This window comes from Polypterus senegalus, chromosome 7, assembly GCF_016835505.1.
Source record: "Polypterus senegalus isolate Bchr_013 chromosome 7, ASM1683550v1, whole genome shotgun sequence".
Taxonomy (NCBI): domain Eukaryota; kingdom Metazoa; phylum Chordata; class Cladistia; order Polypteriformes; family Polypteridae; genus Polypterus; species Polypterus senegalus.
The window spans coordinates 52,838,614-52,855,611 of NC_053160.1; the positions used below are offsets into that span (position 1 = coordinate 52,838,614).

A 16,998-nucleotide genomic window follows, 5' to 3' on the forward strand; every position below is an offset into this window, starting at 1 on the left:
CTGTATTATGGAAGTGCATTCAAAAGTTGAAAATTGAGAGCTGGAGCAGAAAAAAGATTACTTGAGTGCCCTCGCCAGCTCATATCTTCTTTAACGCCATGTATGTAACTAGCCGGGTTCCACAGGAAGCATACTTGAGTAAGGTGTTCACACTTTTTTAATCCTTATCATTTGGTGTGTATTTTTACTTCTTTTGTTACCCATCTTGTAATGATACCTAGTACTCAGCTGTCTCTACATTGTAATATATTGCCAAAGTTATTCTTATGGCTGCACTGAAAGAACATCAAATCAAGGGTGTTACACGGGATATAAAAGACTTTTTACCAGAATAAGAGTAAATGAGAAATAAGAAATGTCAACTGTGTTCTTCACTAATCCTAACAAAGCCGACTATTTATTAAATTCAAGTGTCCCACTCTAGAGTTCACAGCTCTTTCCCCTTTGACTGTGCCACAAGATGAGTGTTGCCTTATTGCAATGGATGGGTACTTTTCATATGTCTTCTTGGGTTTCATGTGGTTTTAGTTTTAGGCATAAAATAGTTGATCGATGGCTCCTGCTACATCTGAAAATAATTTATTTAACATCAACCAAAGATTAATTGAGACAAATAAGAGGACAGCACAGTTTTCAACTGTTCCAGATATCTGAGTTTGATTCCCAGCTTCAGTAACCTTCTGTCTATACTCGGTTTCAGTGAGTATTCTGGGTAAATCCCATACCTCAAAGATGTGTGTTACATTAAATACATTGCACATTTTAAATGTCTGAACGAGAATCATTGTATCAGGGTGTGTGTTTTGTATCCTATCTTTGACTAGCACTTATGCTAAGTTGGTTGCTGCATTACTGTCTTTATCCTGGAAAAAAAGGTTCAAGAAGTGGAAAGCTGGATAGATGGACTATATGTAGTTTTCAAGAAAGAAAACAGAAAAAAAACCAAACTAGTATATTATAACAAAGCCACATTACGAGCGTATGTAAAATCAAACATACCTACATTTTTCCATTCAGTACAGTTGAAAAGAATGATTTGGTCATTGAACAATGTATAGAAATCTCTCTATTATATAAAAAAATCCTGCGACGAGATGAGACTTTTTGGATGGAAGATTTTTTTCAAGTCCTGCAAGTTAAGACCTTGGCCATGAGATTGGCCAAGTCCTGCCCTCCTCTCAACCATATTCATTCACGCACACAGTAATCTTACCTCTGATTTGTGTGAATGCTTTTGACAGACATAGTTCCTGCTCTCTTAGCTCTTATACATTTTAATGTTTTCCTCACTTTAAGTTGGCAATTAAAGAAGACGTATTAGTCCAAATCTTATTGAAGAATTTCATCACGAAGTGTTATCAACAGAAAAAATGAGTACACGGGCAATCCTAGCACTGAGAAATGATGAAGTCAAACAAATGAATGCCAAAAATGACGATCGGTTACACAGCAAATCGGTTAAATATGTATCAGTAGACTATGCTGAAACAGTTGGTGGTGATCATTTAGAAAATGAAAACATCAACTTACAATATCCCGAAGAATATCTACAACTGTTAATACCATCCGGTCTTCCACCACACAAATTACTGTAGAAAGAAGGATGTATCCAAGAAAGGTAATGTAGTACATCTCCCGCGGATAACATTAGACAACAAAGGAGATCTTGATATGCCATTTGTATTAAAACTTTAACAGTTTCCCATTAGAATAGCTTTTGCAAAGAAGATTAACAAATCTCAGAGCCAAACATTCGAAAAAGTCAGTTTATTTAATAGAGAGAAAGAAACGAAATTCAATCACGGGCAGTTATACATTGCACTGTCACAATGAAAGTCTAAACACAGAATCAAAATGCAATGCGATATTGACAAAAATGTTATTTAAAAAATTGTTTTTACTGAAGTTTTACAGTAAAAGTGTAAGTTTAAAAAGTATTTGCGTGTTAATTTCAAAGCCAAACAGAACGAAACCGTATGACGCAACAAATAACTCAAACGCAACATGAAACATAATTTACTTTCAAATTATTACGTTTTACTTTTTTAATATGGTTAATTACTCACTGTAATGTAAAATAGTTCTATTATGCATATGTAACAATTCCCATGAAAATAACAATCTGTTTAAATTGTACAACTGCATCCCCATACGCAAGTGACAGAACCGCAAAGAGGCTAGCGTGTAGTGCCGGCCTGGGGGTTGGCCAGAGAAGCAAGCAGGGGGCAAAGCCCGTAGTCTTTGTTAAAAAACTTTAAATGTAAACTCCATTTTCTATCCCGCTGAATCCGAATACAGGGTCACGGGGGTCTGCTGGAGCCAATCCCAGCCAACACAGGGCACAAGGCAGGAACCAATCCTGGGCAGGGTGCCAACCCACCGCAGGACACACACAAACACACCCACACACCAAGCACACACTAGGGCCAATTTAGAATCGCCAATCCACCTAACCTGCATGTCTTTGGATTGTGGGAGGAAAAGGAGCGCCCGGAGGAAACCCTCGCAGACACGGGGAGAACATGCAAACTCCACGCAGGGAGGACCCGGGAAGCGAACCCGGGTCTCCAAACTGCGAGGCAGCAGCGCCTAAATGTAAACTCAAGTCTGAAAATAAAACACGAGATAGGATGTGATGTGTAACACAAGCCACAAGATGGCACTCTATAACAAAGTACATTTAACATGTACATGGCAGAAAATAGCAATACACCTAGATGGAATTTTGTTTAAAAAAATCAGCACTTTATAAGACTTAGTTACTTTGAAAAGTTTTATAAGAAAAAGAAATGCTTATTCTAGTGTGTCTACTTGTAGATTAGACGTTCGCAAGAAGACATGCAGTTATTGTACATGTATTTTCGTTATAGAGGATTCTCATCCAAAAAGAAATTCCTGCCTCTAATTCTTCATTTAACTGACATCTCGTTGTGCGTTCCATATTTATAGCGGTCAGTTTGATGTCAGAATGAGTTTGGTGTAGAGGTGTATTCAATTCAGTTATTCAATTCAGCTCTCAAAAAGATTTTTACTGGCCCTTTGATTGATTCTTGTCAACTTATTAAAAAGGAAATATAATTTAGAATTAGTATTTCTGTTGGCACTTAGCAGGTCTATAAAATGTGTCACTTATTTTTACTTGCTCATCCCACCATCAGTGCTAAGAAACAGTTTTAGTGACTGAAAAGGAAACAAAGTCGTCAAGACGAAAACAGAAAGATACATGTTTGTTCCAGTTAGAGCAAGGCTGGGTGTTTACTGTGGAATGAGTGCTTATCAGCAATGAAGGAATATTAACTTCGGAGGTATCTGAAGACAGCCTACTGTAACTTTGACACCAGCTTGCTACCGGGCCCTCACGGTCTCTGTCAGCAAATTCAGAGGCCATTCAAGAGATATTACCTCATTCAATGAGGCATGCACCATCTATTTTTATGAATGCACCATGTTCTGCTGAATGTATATATGGAAGTTGGAATTATTGCATATGAATACCACTAAGTGGCATCCATCACCAGCCAGCGTCTGTATTGCCGCTTGTGCATTGCGCTTAAAACACTTGCGTCTGACTTAACTGTTATAATTAGATCAATGAAATGTAATTTTCTCCATTAGGTGGCAAATGCAACAGAAGTAAACAAGATGTCTTCTGTTAGATAAAACAAATGTGTGTGGGGATGTAGAGTGCCATTTGAAAATTGAAATGACTTGTGTCTTGACAGCATACCATACATACAGTTAGGTCTATAAGTATTTGGACAGTAACACAGTTTTCATAACTTTGGCTCTGTACGCCACCACAATGGATATGAAATAAAGCAATCATTATGTGACTGAAGTGTAGACGTTCCGGGACGCCTGGAAAGACCGGGAGAGGGACTATGCCTCCCCTGGACCATGAGAGGGCAGCCGCCCTGGTTTGTATGGGGGCCACAGTAGCTGAGCATGGAAGCTCAACCCTGTAGGGGCCTGTGGCCACCGCCAAGGGGCGCCCGGAGGAGTGAGGAGCCCTGGATATCAGCACTTCCGCCACACCCGGAAGTGCTGCCAGAAGGAATACCAGTGACACCCAAATCGTCAGAGGGCACCTGGCGCACATCCGGGCGGATATAAAAGAGGCCGCCTTTCTCCAGTCATTAGCAGGAGTCGGGAAGAAGAGGACAAAGCTCGGGAAAGAGGAACAGAGGCGGTGAAGAAAGGAAGGTCCATTGGAAAGCCCGGACTTAAGGGTGTTTGGTGCAGGGGCAGGACTTTATTGAGGACAAAACTGTAAATAAATACGTGCGTGCTGGAACTATTGGTGTCTGCCTGTTTGTGTCCGGGCTGAATCTCCACAGGGGTTTGCCAAAAATATTATACGAGCAGTTTAAAAACAACAAACATTTTATGCATGGTCCCCCTATTTTAAGGGGCTCAAAAGTATTTGGACATTTGACTGACAGGCTGTTCCATATCCAGGTGGGTGCAGTTCCCTCATTATTTCATTAACAACTAAGCAGGTAAAGGGTCTGGAATTGATTCCAAGTGTGGAATTTGCATTTGAAAGCTGTCACAGTGAACTCGCAAAGAGTTGTTCATGCAAGTTAAACCAGTCCACCATTAGGCTGAAAAAACAAAACAAACCCTTTACAGCAGCAGTTCTCAAACTGGGTTTTGGTGGGACCTTGAGAAATGATTGCATATTTATACTATTTATATTTTTATAATTATTAACATTTACCATCCGAGGGGCGTCGTTACCCCGACCACCTAGACCCAACCACTAATCCGCTGTTCCGTTATTCGCTGCCACCACATTGTTTTCCCACCATTATCGCTCGGCACAAACCAGCCCTTATTATTTTTATCACAATCAAAAATTATCGATTCTTTCGTAGAATCAAAACACTTGCAAACAGTTTTTGTATATTTTAGATAATTTAATTCAAGAACAGTTTATTGATTTGATAAATGATGAGGGTGCAAAACATGTTTTCCGTGAAATGTGTTGTAGTGATTTTTTGATTGAAATGGCACAGTCCTATTCTGATGTTGCAAAGATGGCTCGAAGAGTGCTGATTCCATTCGCAACCACCTATGAGTGTGAGACGGCTTTTTCCACACTATTTTATTATCAAAACAAAATCTCGAAACAGATTAGATGCGACAAATGATATGAGAGTTGCACTGGCCAGAAAACAAAGCCAAACATAGAAGAACTGGTTAAGGCAAAGCAGATGCATCCATCCCATTAAAATTTTAACTTAATAACTAAGATGTACGTAATATTTTCTGGATAAATAATTGTTTGTCAAAAAATGTTTTATTCACAACAACCTGTACCTATGCAGTGCCGCGCAGTGGGTATGTGGCACCCTTGTGCAAAGTACTTGGCGCCCCCAATTTTCTTGAAATAATATTGATTTTTTAATTTTAAATAAAAGGGCCCGCAAGCCATTGAACAATTTTTAAAGAGACCGCCACGCAAGAAATTCTAAAGAAGTTTGAGAACTGCTGCTTTAGAGAGATACCAGAAATATATGGAGTGGTTAAATCAACCATTAGGTACATTTTTGAAAAGAAGGAACACACTGAGGAACTCAGCGACACCAGAAGGTCCAGAAAACCCCAGAAGACAGCTGTGCTGGGTGATTGCATAATACTGTCCTTGGTGAAGAAGAATCCCTTCACAACATTTAGCCAAACTATGAACACTCTCTGGGAGGTAGGCCTGTCATTGCCAAAAAATAAAATTCAGAGAAGACTTCATGAAAGTAAAGACAGAGGGTTTACCATAAAGTGCAAACCATTGGTAATCCTCAATCTTAAAAAGTACAGATTAGAATTAGACTTTGCCAAAAGGCATTTTTAAAAACCTGTCCTGTTCTGGAACAATTTTCTATGGACAAAGTAAACTAAGATCAATATATTCCAGAATGTTGGAAAGAGAATGGTATGGAGAAGAGAAGAAATGGCTCATGATCCGATGAATACCACATCATCTGTGAAACATGGTGGAGGCAGTTTTATGGCATGATCACGCATGGCTGCAAATGGAAGTGGATGCCATTTTGTATGGGATCGGAAAAAGCAGAGTTAATGTTTATGATGCGCCAACTGTTGGAACGACAAATGCAATACATTTTTTTTGCTACAAATATTTGTGATGTACCATCTTTTGGAAAGACAGAGGCATAGCAACTGGATGGACACACAGATACTTCTCCTTTGATTAAGGTGGATATGTGCTCAGAAATGTGCAGTTTACTAATGAGTTGTCCAGTGAAGCCTGACCTTCTAATATCCTTATGAAGTTACGGTCTCCACCGAGTGATAGTTCCCACAATAACTGTGACTTTGAAGTCTTTCTCACAGTGTCCATTGATGCTAGAGCGAGCTCCTACAGGATCATCTCTATTGCCATGCTTAATGTGAAAATTCATTCATTGCCGGAGTGTTTGTCCAGTTTCTCCTATATAGAGTGCATTATTGGAGCATTTCACACACAGAATGACAAGAACATCGCATAAAGGAATCATTATCCTGCAGATCATCTAATGAGGTCTACTCAATTCTATGTATGAAATGTCCTAACACTGCACTCTATGTGGGAGAAATTTGACAAACACTCCGTCAATGAATGAATTTACGCAGGTTTCACAATAAGCACGGCAATAAAGATGTTCCTGTAGGAGGAGCTCGCTTCAGCAGCAATGGACACCGTGAGAAGGACTTTAAAGTCACAGTGCTTACGGGCAACTTTAAGACGCAGCAGGACAGAAAAAAAATGGGAAGTTAAACTGATGCTAAAATTTAATACATTACAACATGGTTTAAATTGAGACAAGAGTTTTATGACCAGATATGAGAACTGTTTACTTCTCTATGTCTGAATCAATCTGACTACTGATCCACATTGTGAGGAAAACTCAACAGAGACTTCAAAAGACTTTGTTGGACAGTTATCAAAAGATCTTGTTCTCCTCTCTTGCTAAATAAATCATAATCTGGAGAGGTCCGTTACTTTTCAACATTGAAGATGAGCCACTTAAAGATTGTGCTTCTTTCCTAGTGTACTGTATATATAAATACAGGGAACACCACTTTTTGTGATACATCTTGCCTGAAGAAGGAGCCTGAGCTGCCCAGAAAGCTTGCATATTGTAATCTGTTCAGTTAGCCAATACAAGGTGTCATTTTGCTTGACTTCTCATTCATTCCATAATGGCTAACACGGTACAACACGCTAATACTAGATACAAATGAAGAGAAACAAACGCAAAAATAGCACCCTGTTTATAACGCATTATATTTTATAATGAGTAACTGTATGAGATAGTTATGTTTTTGTACGTAAAGAGTAATGTAACTAAATTACCTTGAAAATTAACGTTCTCCATACAGCTTGGGACACGCTGGCTTCATGCTTGTTTTTGGATTCACGGCGACCGATTACATGACGTTTAACTTTTGCCAAGGGTTAATTCCCAAGGTGGTCTCGCACATGTAAACACAGCTTTGATTTTTTTTAAGAATACAGGTTTCTGCTTTAACCGGGTTACTTACTTTATCCTGGCTTGTAAAAGCACTCAGTATGACGAAGATTGGGCAAAGATGATTGTGAAAGCAGTTGCTTGGACATAAAAAAAATCCACGATTATCTTTATACTTGCTTTCAAATTGTAGCTTTGTAATTTTTCCATATCTGTCTAATCTATACCAAGTTAACAAAACTGTCATAATAAGTCGATGAGGACTGTAAAAGAGGAAGTGCCCATTTCTGACATCAATTGGTGTACGAACAAAGATCGCTGGAGTTCATCGTGCAGACCTCCACGACCCCATTAACTTATTTATTCCTAGATATGATGCTATGGATACATTGTACGCAACCTGATTGTAACCCATTCAATCAAAACCATGTACAATTGTTTGTAAGCGTAGAATTCCTTCGGTTACTTTGCCATGAAGTGCCAATTCCCTCACTGAAACGCATCGCTCCTGCTTCCGTCTCTTCTTTTCTGAACCGCAATTGGACTGAACAAGAATGAAGGGCTTCGAGAGGACAGCTATTGGTGAACGGTCTCGAAAAGGGCAGACCAACTGCGGGCCTTCCTCTGACTCGACAGGTAATGCCTTTCATTTTAGGTGGTGTAAATAGATTGGAGATGCTCAAATCTGCGGATCATTTCCTTGCTACCGTTTAAGTCATGCTTCTGATAAAGCCCCATCTGTAAATCGCTCGGGTCAAAGTCACGGGGCCCGCGCTTGTCGGCGTGGTGACGTCATCGCCCGGATACACAGACACAGCTCCAGAATGGCTGGCGCAGTGGGCAGCAGGAGCTGCAAGAAAATTAGAGGCGCGCAGATCAGAGAGCTTCTGGAGGCAAAAGCCAACGTCCTCTTTGACTGTGATGGGGTGATCTGGGATGGCGAAAAGGCCATCCCCGGCGCACCGGAGGTAGTAAGCTTGTTGAAGCAGCAAGGCAAAAGAGTGTTCTTCGTGACCAACAATTGCACCAGGCCGCGGGAGCTGTACATGCAGAAGTTTTCGCGGCTTGGGTTTACTGGGGTCGAACAGGAGGAGATTTTCAGTTCGGCCTACTGCTCGGCGGTATACCTGAAGGATTTCGCCAATCTGCAGGGCAGAGTGTACGTGATCGGTGGCGATGGGGTGCAGAAGGAGCTGAAGGAAGCTGGGGTGCCCTTTGTGGAAGGGGAAGTGGACGTTCCTGGGCAGACCATCTCTGACTGTCTGCTGGAATCGGATGTCAAAGCGGTTCTGGTGGGCTACGATGAGAAGCTGAATTTCCTTAAACTAGCGAAAGCCTGCTGCTATCTTCGAGATGCCGAATGTCTGTTTGTGTCAACAGATCCCGACCCTTGGCACCCGGTCCGAGGTGGCAGGATAACCCCAGGTAAAGGGCAAGTAGGCTTTTATTGTGTCAGTGAAGGATTGATTGAATGCGATTCATTTTGTCGCGTCGACGCAATATATATAATATATGACGTTTGAATTAAATATTTTGAAGCAGGGGGTTGATTCTACTCGTCTAGTGAGCAAATAGTGACAATATGCAGAGGTCCGTTTTTGGACAGACGATTCATTGTATTTGGGTAGGCAAGCATCAATGAATGTTGTTCAGTGATAAACCGGATTAGGGCATTTTGCACAGAAAATGCGTTTCACATTCCTCTCTCAGTTTCAGGCCAGGGATGTGCTTGTCAGTATGTATACGTGTATGTAATGATGCAAGTATTTATTTAGGGATTTATCTGTTGCGTTGTCTGTGCCTGGAAAGTAGTGACATAGTCTGTTAAGGTCTCGGTGCAGTTCATTATCGATGCACCCTTTTAATTTTCAGCATAATTGCTTCTTGTCACTTAGCTCCTTAGGCACACACATTGTGTTATTCTTATTAGCCTGTGTGACTGGGATTGGCCGTGAGATTTGAGTCAGAATAAACATGTTTAGGAAATGGATGGACCGGCAATGTATTTTTGGTGTGATTATCATTTAGGCATTGAACTGACGTATTAATTTATACATGCAATGCCATTCGTTTTAGTTTTTAAACTTTTCAAGCACAAACGGCAGTTAAATGCAATTTTCTTGTTACGCAGTAGTGGTGGTATTAACACTTTTTGCTTGGTCAGTTACTTTCCATTCAAATATAATCTATGAACATCCATGTTTAATCACTTTAGGTTACTTAACTTTTGATGTAAAGCAATTTCTTTATTAAATATATTGTCTGTCACAAAGATCCAGCAAGCTGGTGTAGAAAGTTTTCAAATTGGCTGATAAGCATTTTACTTCCAACTAGATGTTTGGCCAGGAGTAAACCACATAAACCTCCCAGTACTCTCTTCTTCTTCTTTCTGCTGCTCCCGTCCATCTGTCCGCATATGGATTTGGCAAAATTTTACACTGGATGCCCTTCCTGACATAACCCTCCCCATGCATGAAAAATAACATACTGTATGTAAAGAGATGTAAAGCATCCAAATCTTCTAAATCCATCCATTCACCTATTCTCTGAGCAGTTTAATGTCACTGTCATGTGACATTTTTAAGTCACCTTGAGTAATATTAATAATTATACAATATTAAGTTAAAAAATCAGTTCTATTTAAAATTACAAAATTTCTCAAAAAGTAAATTTTCAAAATTTTGTAACTCAGTAGGCCTGGTCTCAGTACTAAATGGTGCAGACTTCAACAATCTCACTTAAATTATTAAACAATTCCTACATCAGTTATCATAGCATGTAGGTCAAATGGTCTTTGAAGGATATGGAGGTTAAATACTGAACCAAACTGGACAGAAACGACAGGCCTAGAGCCTGTAACAAGACCAATACGGTGCAACTTGTTTGAAGAAGATATGTCCATTTTATTTCGGACATCATCGTTGTACTGTACATACTGTGGGTCGCAGCGCTCAGGGTTGCTTCTTCTAAATTTTTCTGTCTTTGCTAGGTTGAAGTATTCCAGAAGCACTGCACAACGCAAATAGAGCATGATTTTCGTACACAATTTGTAAAAGTGTATATCAATTTTGATTTTTCATAGACAGCCATACAGACACCAAGATAAAATCATTGTTTTCAGTATCATAGAATCAGAATCTAAACTTAATTCGATAGTGATTTTTTGATTCCATTACCAAATTTCCTTTAACATGGAAGTAAAACGTAAGGGAAGACAAGGCAAAAAGAATATTAACTAATTTCCAAAGTAGCTCAAGCATAAAATAAATACCCAGAAGGACTACAGGACAGAAAACGCGTCCTTCTCGGAAGACTTTTCATAAATAATTTAGAATCATGGAGTCTTGTAGTATAAATCTGCTACTGGTTGATGACTCAAACTAAATAATGAGGAAAACTGGAATTTTCTTGGTGTAATTTGGGGAAGGAGATGGTAAGATGTTCCACTAGGGTGGTAGCATAGCCTTAACAACGCCAGGGCGCGGGGTTCAATTGCCATCTCAACAACTTTCTCTGAGTTCACCTCAGGCTAGTGGGTTTTATACTGGGTTTTCATGGGGTAAGTTGGTTTCCCAACACATCTCTGAGGTATACATGGTAGGGTGATTGGACTCTCTAAATTGGTCCAGTGTGGGTCAAGTGTGCCAAGATTTGAATCCGGTGCAGGTGTAGCGCCCACAAGTCCTGCTTTGTTTTAAATGGGTTAGGAAAGTTGCTAGATGGTGACTAAACAATAGTGATATCTACTTATGTTTAGTATTTATAACCAAGTTGTTTTCTAAATTCAAAAAAATTTAAAATGACTAATGATATATTGTTTACAGTAACCATTCTTCTATAATTGAAGTCATACTAATGGTTTAACTAACAACCAGGAAACATCTAGCAGAGGGTGATGCTACCATTCCCAATAACACTGTCATTTATTTAACCCTCCAGGATCTGGAAGTTTAACAGCAGCGGTGGAAACTGCCAGCAACCGAAAGGCCATAGTCGTGGGAAAGCCCAGCAAGTTCATGTTCGAGTGCATCGCAAGCCAATTTGATGTTGACCCTGCCCAGTCAGTCATGGTTGGTGATCGGCTGGAAACAGACATTGTTTTTGGTTCAAACTGTGGGCTTTCAACGATGCTGACCTTAACTGGAGTGTCCACTTTTGAAGAGGCACAAGCTTATATGGAGCGTGACACCCCAGAAACGCAGAGTATGGTGCCTGATTATGTGGTGGACAGCATTACTGACATTTTACTGGCACTGAAAGAATAAATGAAGTATCCCATGATAATATTGATCAAGAAGAAGCCTCTTAAAATAAATGGAGTCCTGGCCTTATTCACTGTAATTTTATGTTGAATATTTTTTTAGTAAATTATTGTAGTACCATTATATCATAAAACCAGTGTTTTTCTGATTGTGAAGTATCTATCTGGGTGCCAAATTTAAAATGTTTATACTTGATGTAGAAACCGTACAACACGTACACACATACATACATACATTCATGCTGCAGTCAGAGTGTCTTTAAATGTTTATCCCGAGGAACCTTCCTTTAGAGAGAGAGAGAATATCTATGTGTAAATAAACAAGTACTTAGTAGACAGGTACTGTTAAAGGTTGAAAAGAAGGAATTTGTTATAAAAAAAAAAAAAAAAGTGTTCCAGTTTGAAAAGTATAAAAAAAAACCGGGTAACACTGCTTTTCAAAGTTTATCCAGAATATGTACATGTGTTTCTCAGCACCACAGAAATCTGAAATTGAAGGACCATATTCAATTAAATGCTATTCCATTATTAATAAGCTTTCTTGTACTATATTTTGGTTAATTAAATGAAAATGATAAAATAAATTAAGATGGTTGAATAAAAATTATACTTTCTGTTAGCTGCTTTTTAAATACTAGAAGGGTCCATAGTGAGAAAATAACATTATGGACACAGTTCAAAAGACTATTTTGTTTAAGACATTTCTGTAATTGTTTGGGTGACATAACATACTTATGGGGGGACAGGGTAAGGTGAAAATTGAGTAAGACACGCACACACACACACACACACACACACACACACATTAGTTTAACTGTTTAGCTTCTTTGTGTTTGAAACTCCACAACAGCAAAATAGCATACACATTGTATACTGTATCTGTCATCTTACTCTTCAGAACAGACTTTTCTGTTTTTGATTTCCTAAAACACAATAAACCAGTGTATTAATTCTGAAAATGTTTGCACATGTAAGGAAAGGCAATATCAACATAATTTATGTCGTCAGTATTGGTTAGGTTTAAGAGTTATAGCAATGCTGAGAAATTTCAGTTTTGGGATTAATATAAACACTGGAAAAAATACTGCACATTATGAACCTTTCTTTTCCCCACAGATGTGGAACCACATTTTTAGACTGATGTTTAATGTAGTGACTGTTTTAAGTGATACACTGAAGTTCTAATGTGGAATTTATTATCTTTGATCAAATAGGGAAAAAAAAGAATGAAAAAGGGCTTGTTTGGGTCAGTGGATTCTTGGCTCAGCTACTGATTTTTTTGTTGTATTAACTATACAAAATATAGAGCGACCACAGTGTTTTTTTTCCTAGAGAGCTGTTCACTTCTACATTTTAGTAATGTCACAGCAGGTGCTCACAATTATTTAATCAATGCCATTAATATTTTGCAATATCATAAGTTCTCATCAAGTAGATGTCTTAAAGGTGGAAGAAAATGATGTTCATAATAAATAATGTAACTAGCATAACATAAATAATGGCTTGCCTGTTTATTGGAGCAATGTAATTTTCAGATAACTGCTATTTTAATTTTTTTGTTTTCTGTTAAATATTCCTAGTAGGTATCAATTTTGGGTGTTGCCTATGAATTAATGTGTATTTTTGTTTATTGCAATTGTAGACTATAAATGTGAAACAAGAAAAACGGTCTCGTTCTGTTTACATTACAAATGAAAAAGTACTGTACAGTGTATACTGTCTTATAAGGCAGCATTGAACTGTGAAAACTTGCCTATAGTTTCTAGCTATAAAATTCACAATTTTAGCAGAGAAAAAATGTGTACAGGTAGGGCATTTTAATAGTTTTCAAAATTAAAATAAACCAGGGATTTTTCTTTTTCTCATAATGCTGATATTAAATTGCTAGTCATTTTATTACTTAGCTGTTTTTTGTTTTGCTAACCAACAGATTTAAAGCATTCTTATGGCACACTGCAATTTAACCATACTTTCTCACCAATAATCTGAGATTTAAAAGTCATTCCAGACTAAAGACTTTTTTTTCTTTATTGTTAATTTCTCATACACCTGTACATGAAACCAACTATTATTTTATCGCACATACGTTTTGTTTAAAAGCATTAATAAGGAGGCAGAAATTAATTTATTGCATCCTTGTGACACATTGTGTAATCTCTTCCCAAATGCTTTAAATAGTGTAATGGTTAAAGTCTAAGGTCCATAATTTAATTGGAGAATGCATAGTTATCTCATGTAAAGTTAAACAGTTTGAAAGGCACAAACAGTATGCAGAATTGAACAAAACGAGTGATTGGAATTCCATTTTTGTAAAATTTTTTTTAAATATTCATTTACTTACAGTCAATTACTGGAATTTTATAATTCTGGCTGTGACTCTGTGGTGTTTTTAGAAGTGAAAAGGCAAATAGTTTTTTTGATATGTCATGTATCACCAAACAGAAAAACAAAAAAAAATGTAATGTGTTCTTCCCTTCACTTCAAGTGTATTGCATTTTGTGACATTTGAAATTAGTTTGGGGACAAATTAAGATCACTTCACCTTGCAGAACAAGTCCTCATAAGTGAATAATATTTGTATTTGAAGTGTTTTGAAGTACATTACATCTTAAAATATTCAAATAAAAATAATAAAGAGTTTTAAGATTCTCAGAACTTATTTACAGTGTTGCACTTGTATTTTCCCTTCTGGGTGTGGCAGTCATTTTCCGTTGTGCTTGTTAACCCAAGCTTTATTTTATTTTATTGTGTAAATGAGACCCATAGAGTGCACTAACTTTGTCTTTTGCCTAACCGGGTAAATCATATGAATGAAGATATCTAGGTTGTCAGTAACCTACTCTGCTTTATTGGATTGTAAATAGGCTGGAGACAGCTTCATGTAAATCATCTTTAAACATTGTGCTGCCTAATGAGGGAAATGCCACACCTCTTAATATTTATGATCCAGATGTAATACATGTCTTAATTTCCAAAGTACTGTATAATTTAGCAGATGTGTTTTTTTTATTTATTGTTCTCATTGTTAACTTTTTGTATGAATATTGCAGAACAACATTATTGGGTATAGTCTGTGCCTTGTAGAATTAATTTCATAAATTGGTATTTAAAAATAGAATATGGTTAGTTGCATTGATTTGTTATGATGTGCTTCCCATTAATATTTGCTATGGGTATGTAATTTATTTTTTTCATTTACGAGTACTTTGGTCACATTCACATCTCTGTTCATAAATGACTACTGGTTACTTAACAGCATGTTAAAAGGATGTGATGTACCTGTGAATAAATAAACTATATGAACATAAGCTGCTACTCTCTACTTGTTATTTATGGTGAAATGAAATACCGCCACTTTATCTGAAATGTTCTGGAGTCAAAACTTTTAACAAAAGATAAATGGGATAGGAGGATGGGGTACTGATTAGCACAGCTACCTCAAAGAACCAATCTTAATTTCAAAATAGTAATTACACCCCAGATAGAGAAGTGTGCATGGGTTCCTGCTTTTATGTAGGTTTTGTTTTGTAGTTATAGCAAATATATATGTGCAGTCAGTAGTGTTACTGTTTTGTGGATTATGGTGATTCTAGTGTAGTGTTACTAATTCACGTCATGTTCACGCAAGACTTCTTCCCACAGTCCAGACATGCTGTTATGTTGTGTGATTGTGTTCTGTGATAACTGGAATTATATCAGCAAAAACAAATGCAGTTATGGATTAGAGCAACAACATCTTTCAGTGAATAATGTGCAGTGCTTAAAACATGAATAGTCATCTGGTGAAATCAGGGGCAATCCATTACTGACATATGAATATGCCTCCTAAATTCCCCTTTTTATTTATACTTGAATCATTTTCCTAGTAAAGATAAAATAATTACCATATAAATATGCTTATTAATTTAATTTACTGTATATTTGAATCATTATCTTAGTAAAGAGAAAATCAATTACCTGAATCTTTGTGTATAAAGACTTAAATCCTAAAAAGCATGCTGCTGACTGACGTATTGCATTTAGGGTTTCAATTTTTGGGCACTGAAGTTATAAACTGTTCCTATGTAAAGGTCTCCAATTTTAAATTTGGCATCTTTAAAAATGGCATTTGTGGAGAAGAAAACCAACCTTTATGCTGCAAAATGTGGTCTAAATACAAACATGGGATGCACTGCTGAAATGTAGAGTACCTGATGCCAACATTAGTACATTTAATTCATATTTTATATTAAATGAATTGTGCATGCAAAACAATAAGGCTCCCAGTTACAGTATAGTGTCATAATAAATGATTCTGGGAATGTGGTATCTTTTTATCTTAGAAGTAAATAAACTTTCCTTGGCATTTCTGAGGTACTAGAAAAGAATGTACATCCACGCTCAGTAACCTTTTAGTTAGGTACATTTGCCTTCCAATGTAATTAAATTCTGTCAGAGATACTGGCTTAAGTGTGGACATGTGTTCAATCCACAGGGAAAATGGAGAAGGCTGAAGATTTAATGTATGTGGTTTGAACACTGTATTGTATTTGGCAATGGATGCACAACTCTTTCTCAATCAAAAAATATTCTGCTAATGTTGGTCCTGTAGTCAAACACGGACCACTGACAAATGAAGCTCATGATGGCTGCTACATGTGTACTATGGAAGGCTATGGATAGTCAGTGAGCTAAGTGCTGGATACAACAGTGGTGCCAAGAGAGTTATCAGTGTTACTAACCATTGTACTTTGTCACAGATCAGGTTATAGTCATCAACCAAGCACCTTTTCCGTCAGTATAAACAATAATGCTACCATACCAAAGGTTTAAAGAAGAAGAGCACTAAGATGGTAATTACATTAACCAGTCCACTGGATGTATTTCCAGCTGATTCCCAATGATCAAAGGATCAGGATGTGAAGAAAACCCATGAATATGTGCATTAATCCTGACAAGTATAAACAATTAGGTGCAACAGTGATGATATAATTGTGAGGGTGTGTTCTCATGGAATAGACAGGGTGTCAAGGATATTAGCACAGTGACACTTCATTGCTGACTAAGATGTATCCTGGGCTTCCTCAGCAGGATAACAAAATAATTTATATTAAAAGGCTAGAAACTCCTAAAATTGTTTCAGGAATGTGAGAGAAAGAGTTACATTCATGCATTGGCTCCAAAAATCACCCAATTTCAATTTCCAATGGAGCGTCTTTGTAATGAAATAGAACAGAATATTTGGGGTACAGTTCTACTATCAATTATTTTGCAACATGGAAATGG

The 16,998-nt window shown here is 37.6% G+C and overlaps 1 protein-coding gene across 1 annotated transcript; it reads left to right on the top strand.

Moving 5' to 3' along the window:
• The first annotated feature begins 8,067 nt into the window (after nt 1-8,067).
• Nucleotides 8,068-15,041, top strand: LOC120532549 (pyridoxal (pyridoxine, vitamin B6) phosphatase). Its single transcript, XM_039758629.1, has 2 exons — nt 8,068-8,897; nt 11,412-15,041. The coding sequence occupies exons 1-2, from the start codon at nt 8,297-8,299 to the stop codon at nt 11,735-11,737; spliced, it is 927 nt and encodes a 308-aa protein (XP_039614563.1). The 5' UTR covers nt 8,068-8,296; the 3' UTR covers nt 11,738-15,041.
• The last annotated feature ends 1,957 nt before the right edge of the window (nt 15,042-16,998 follow it).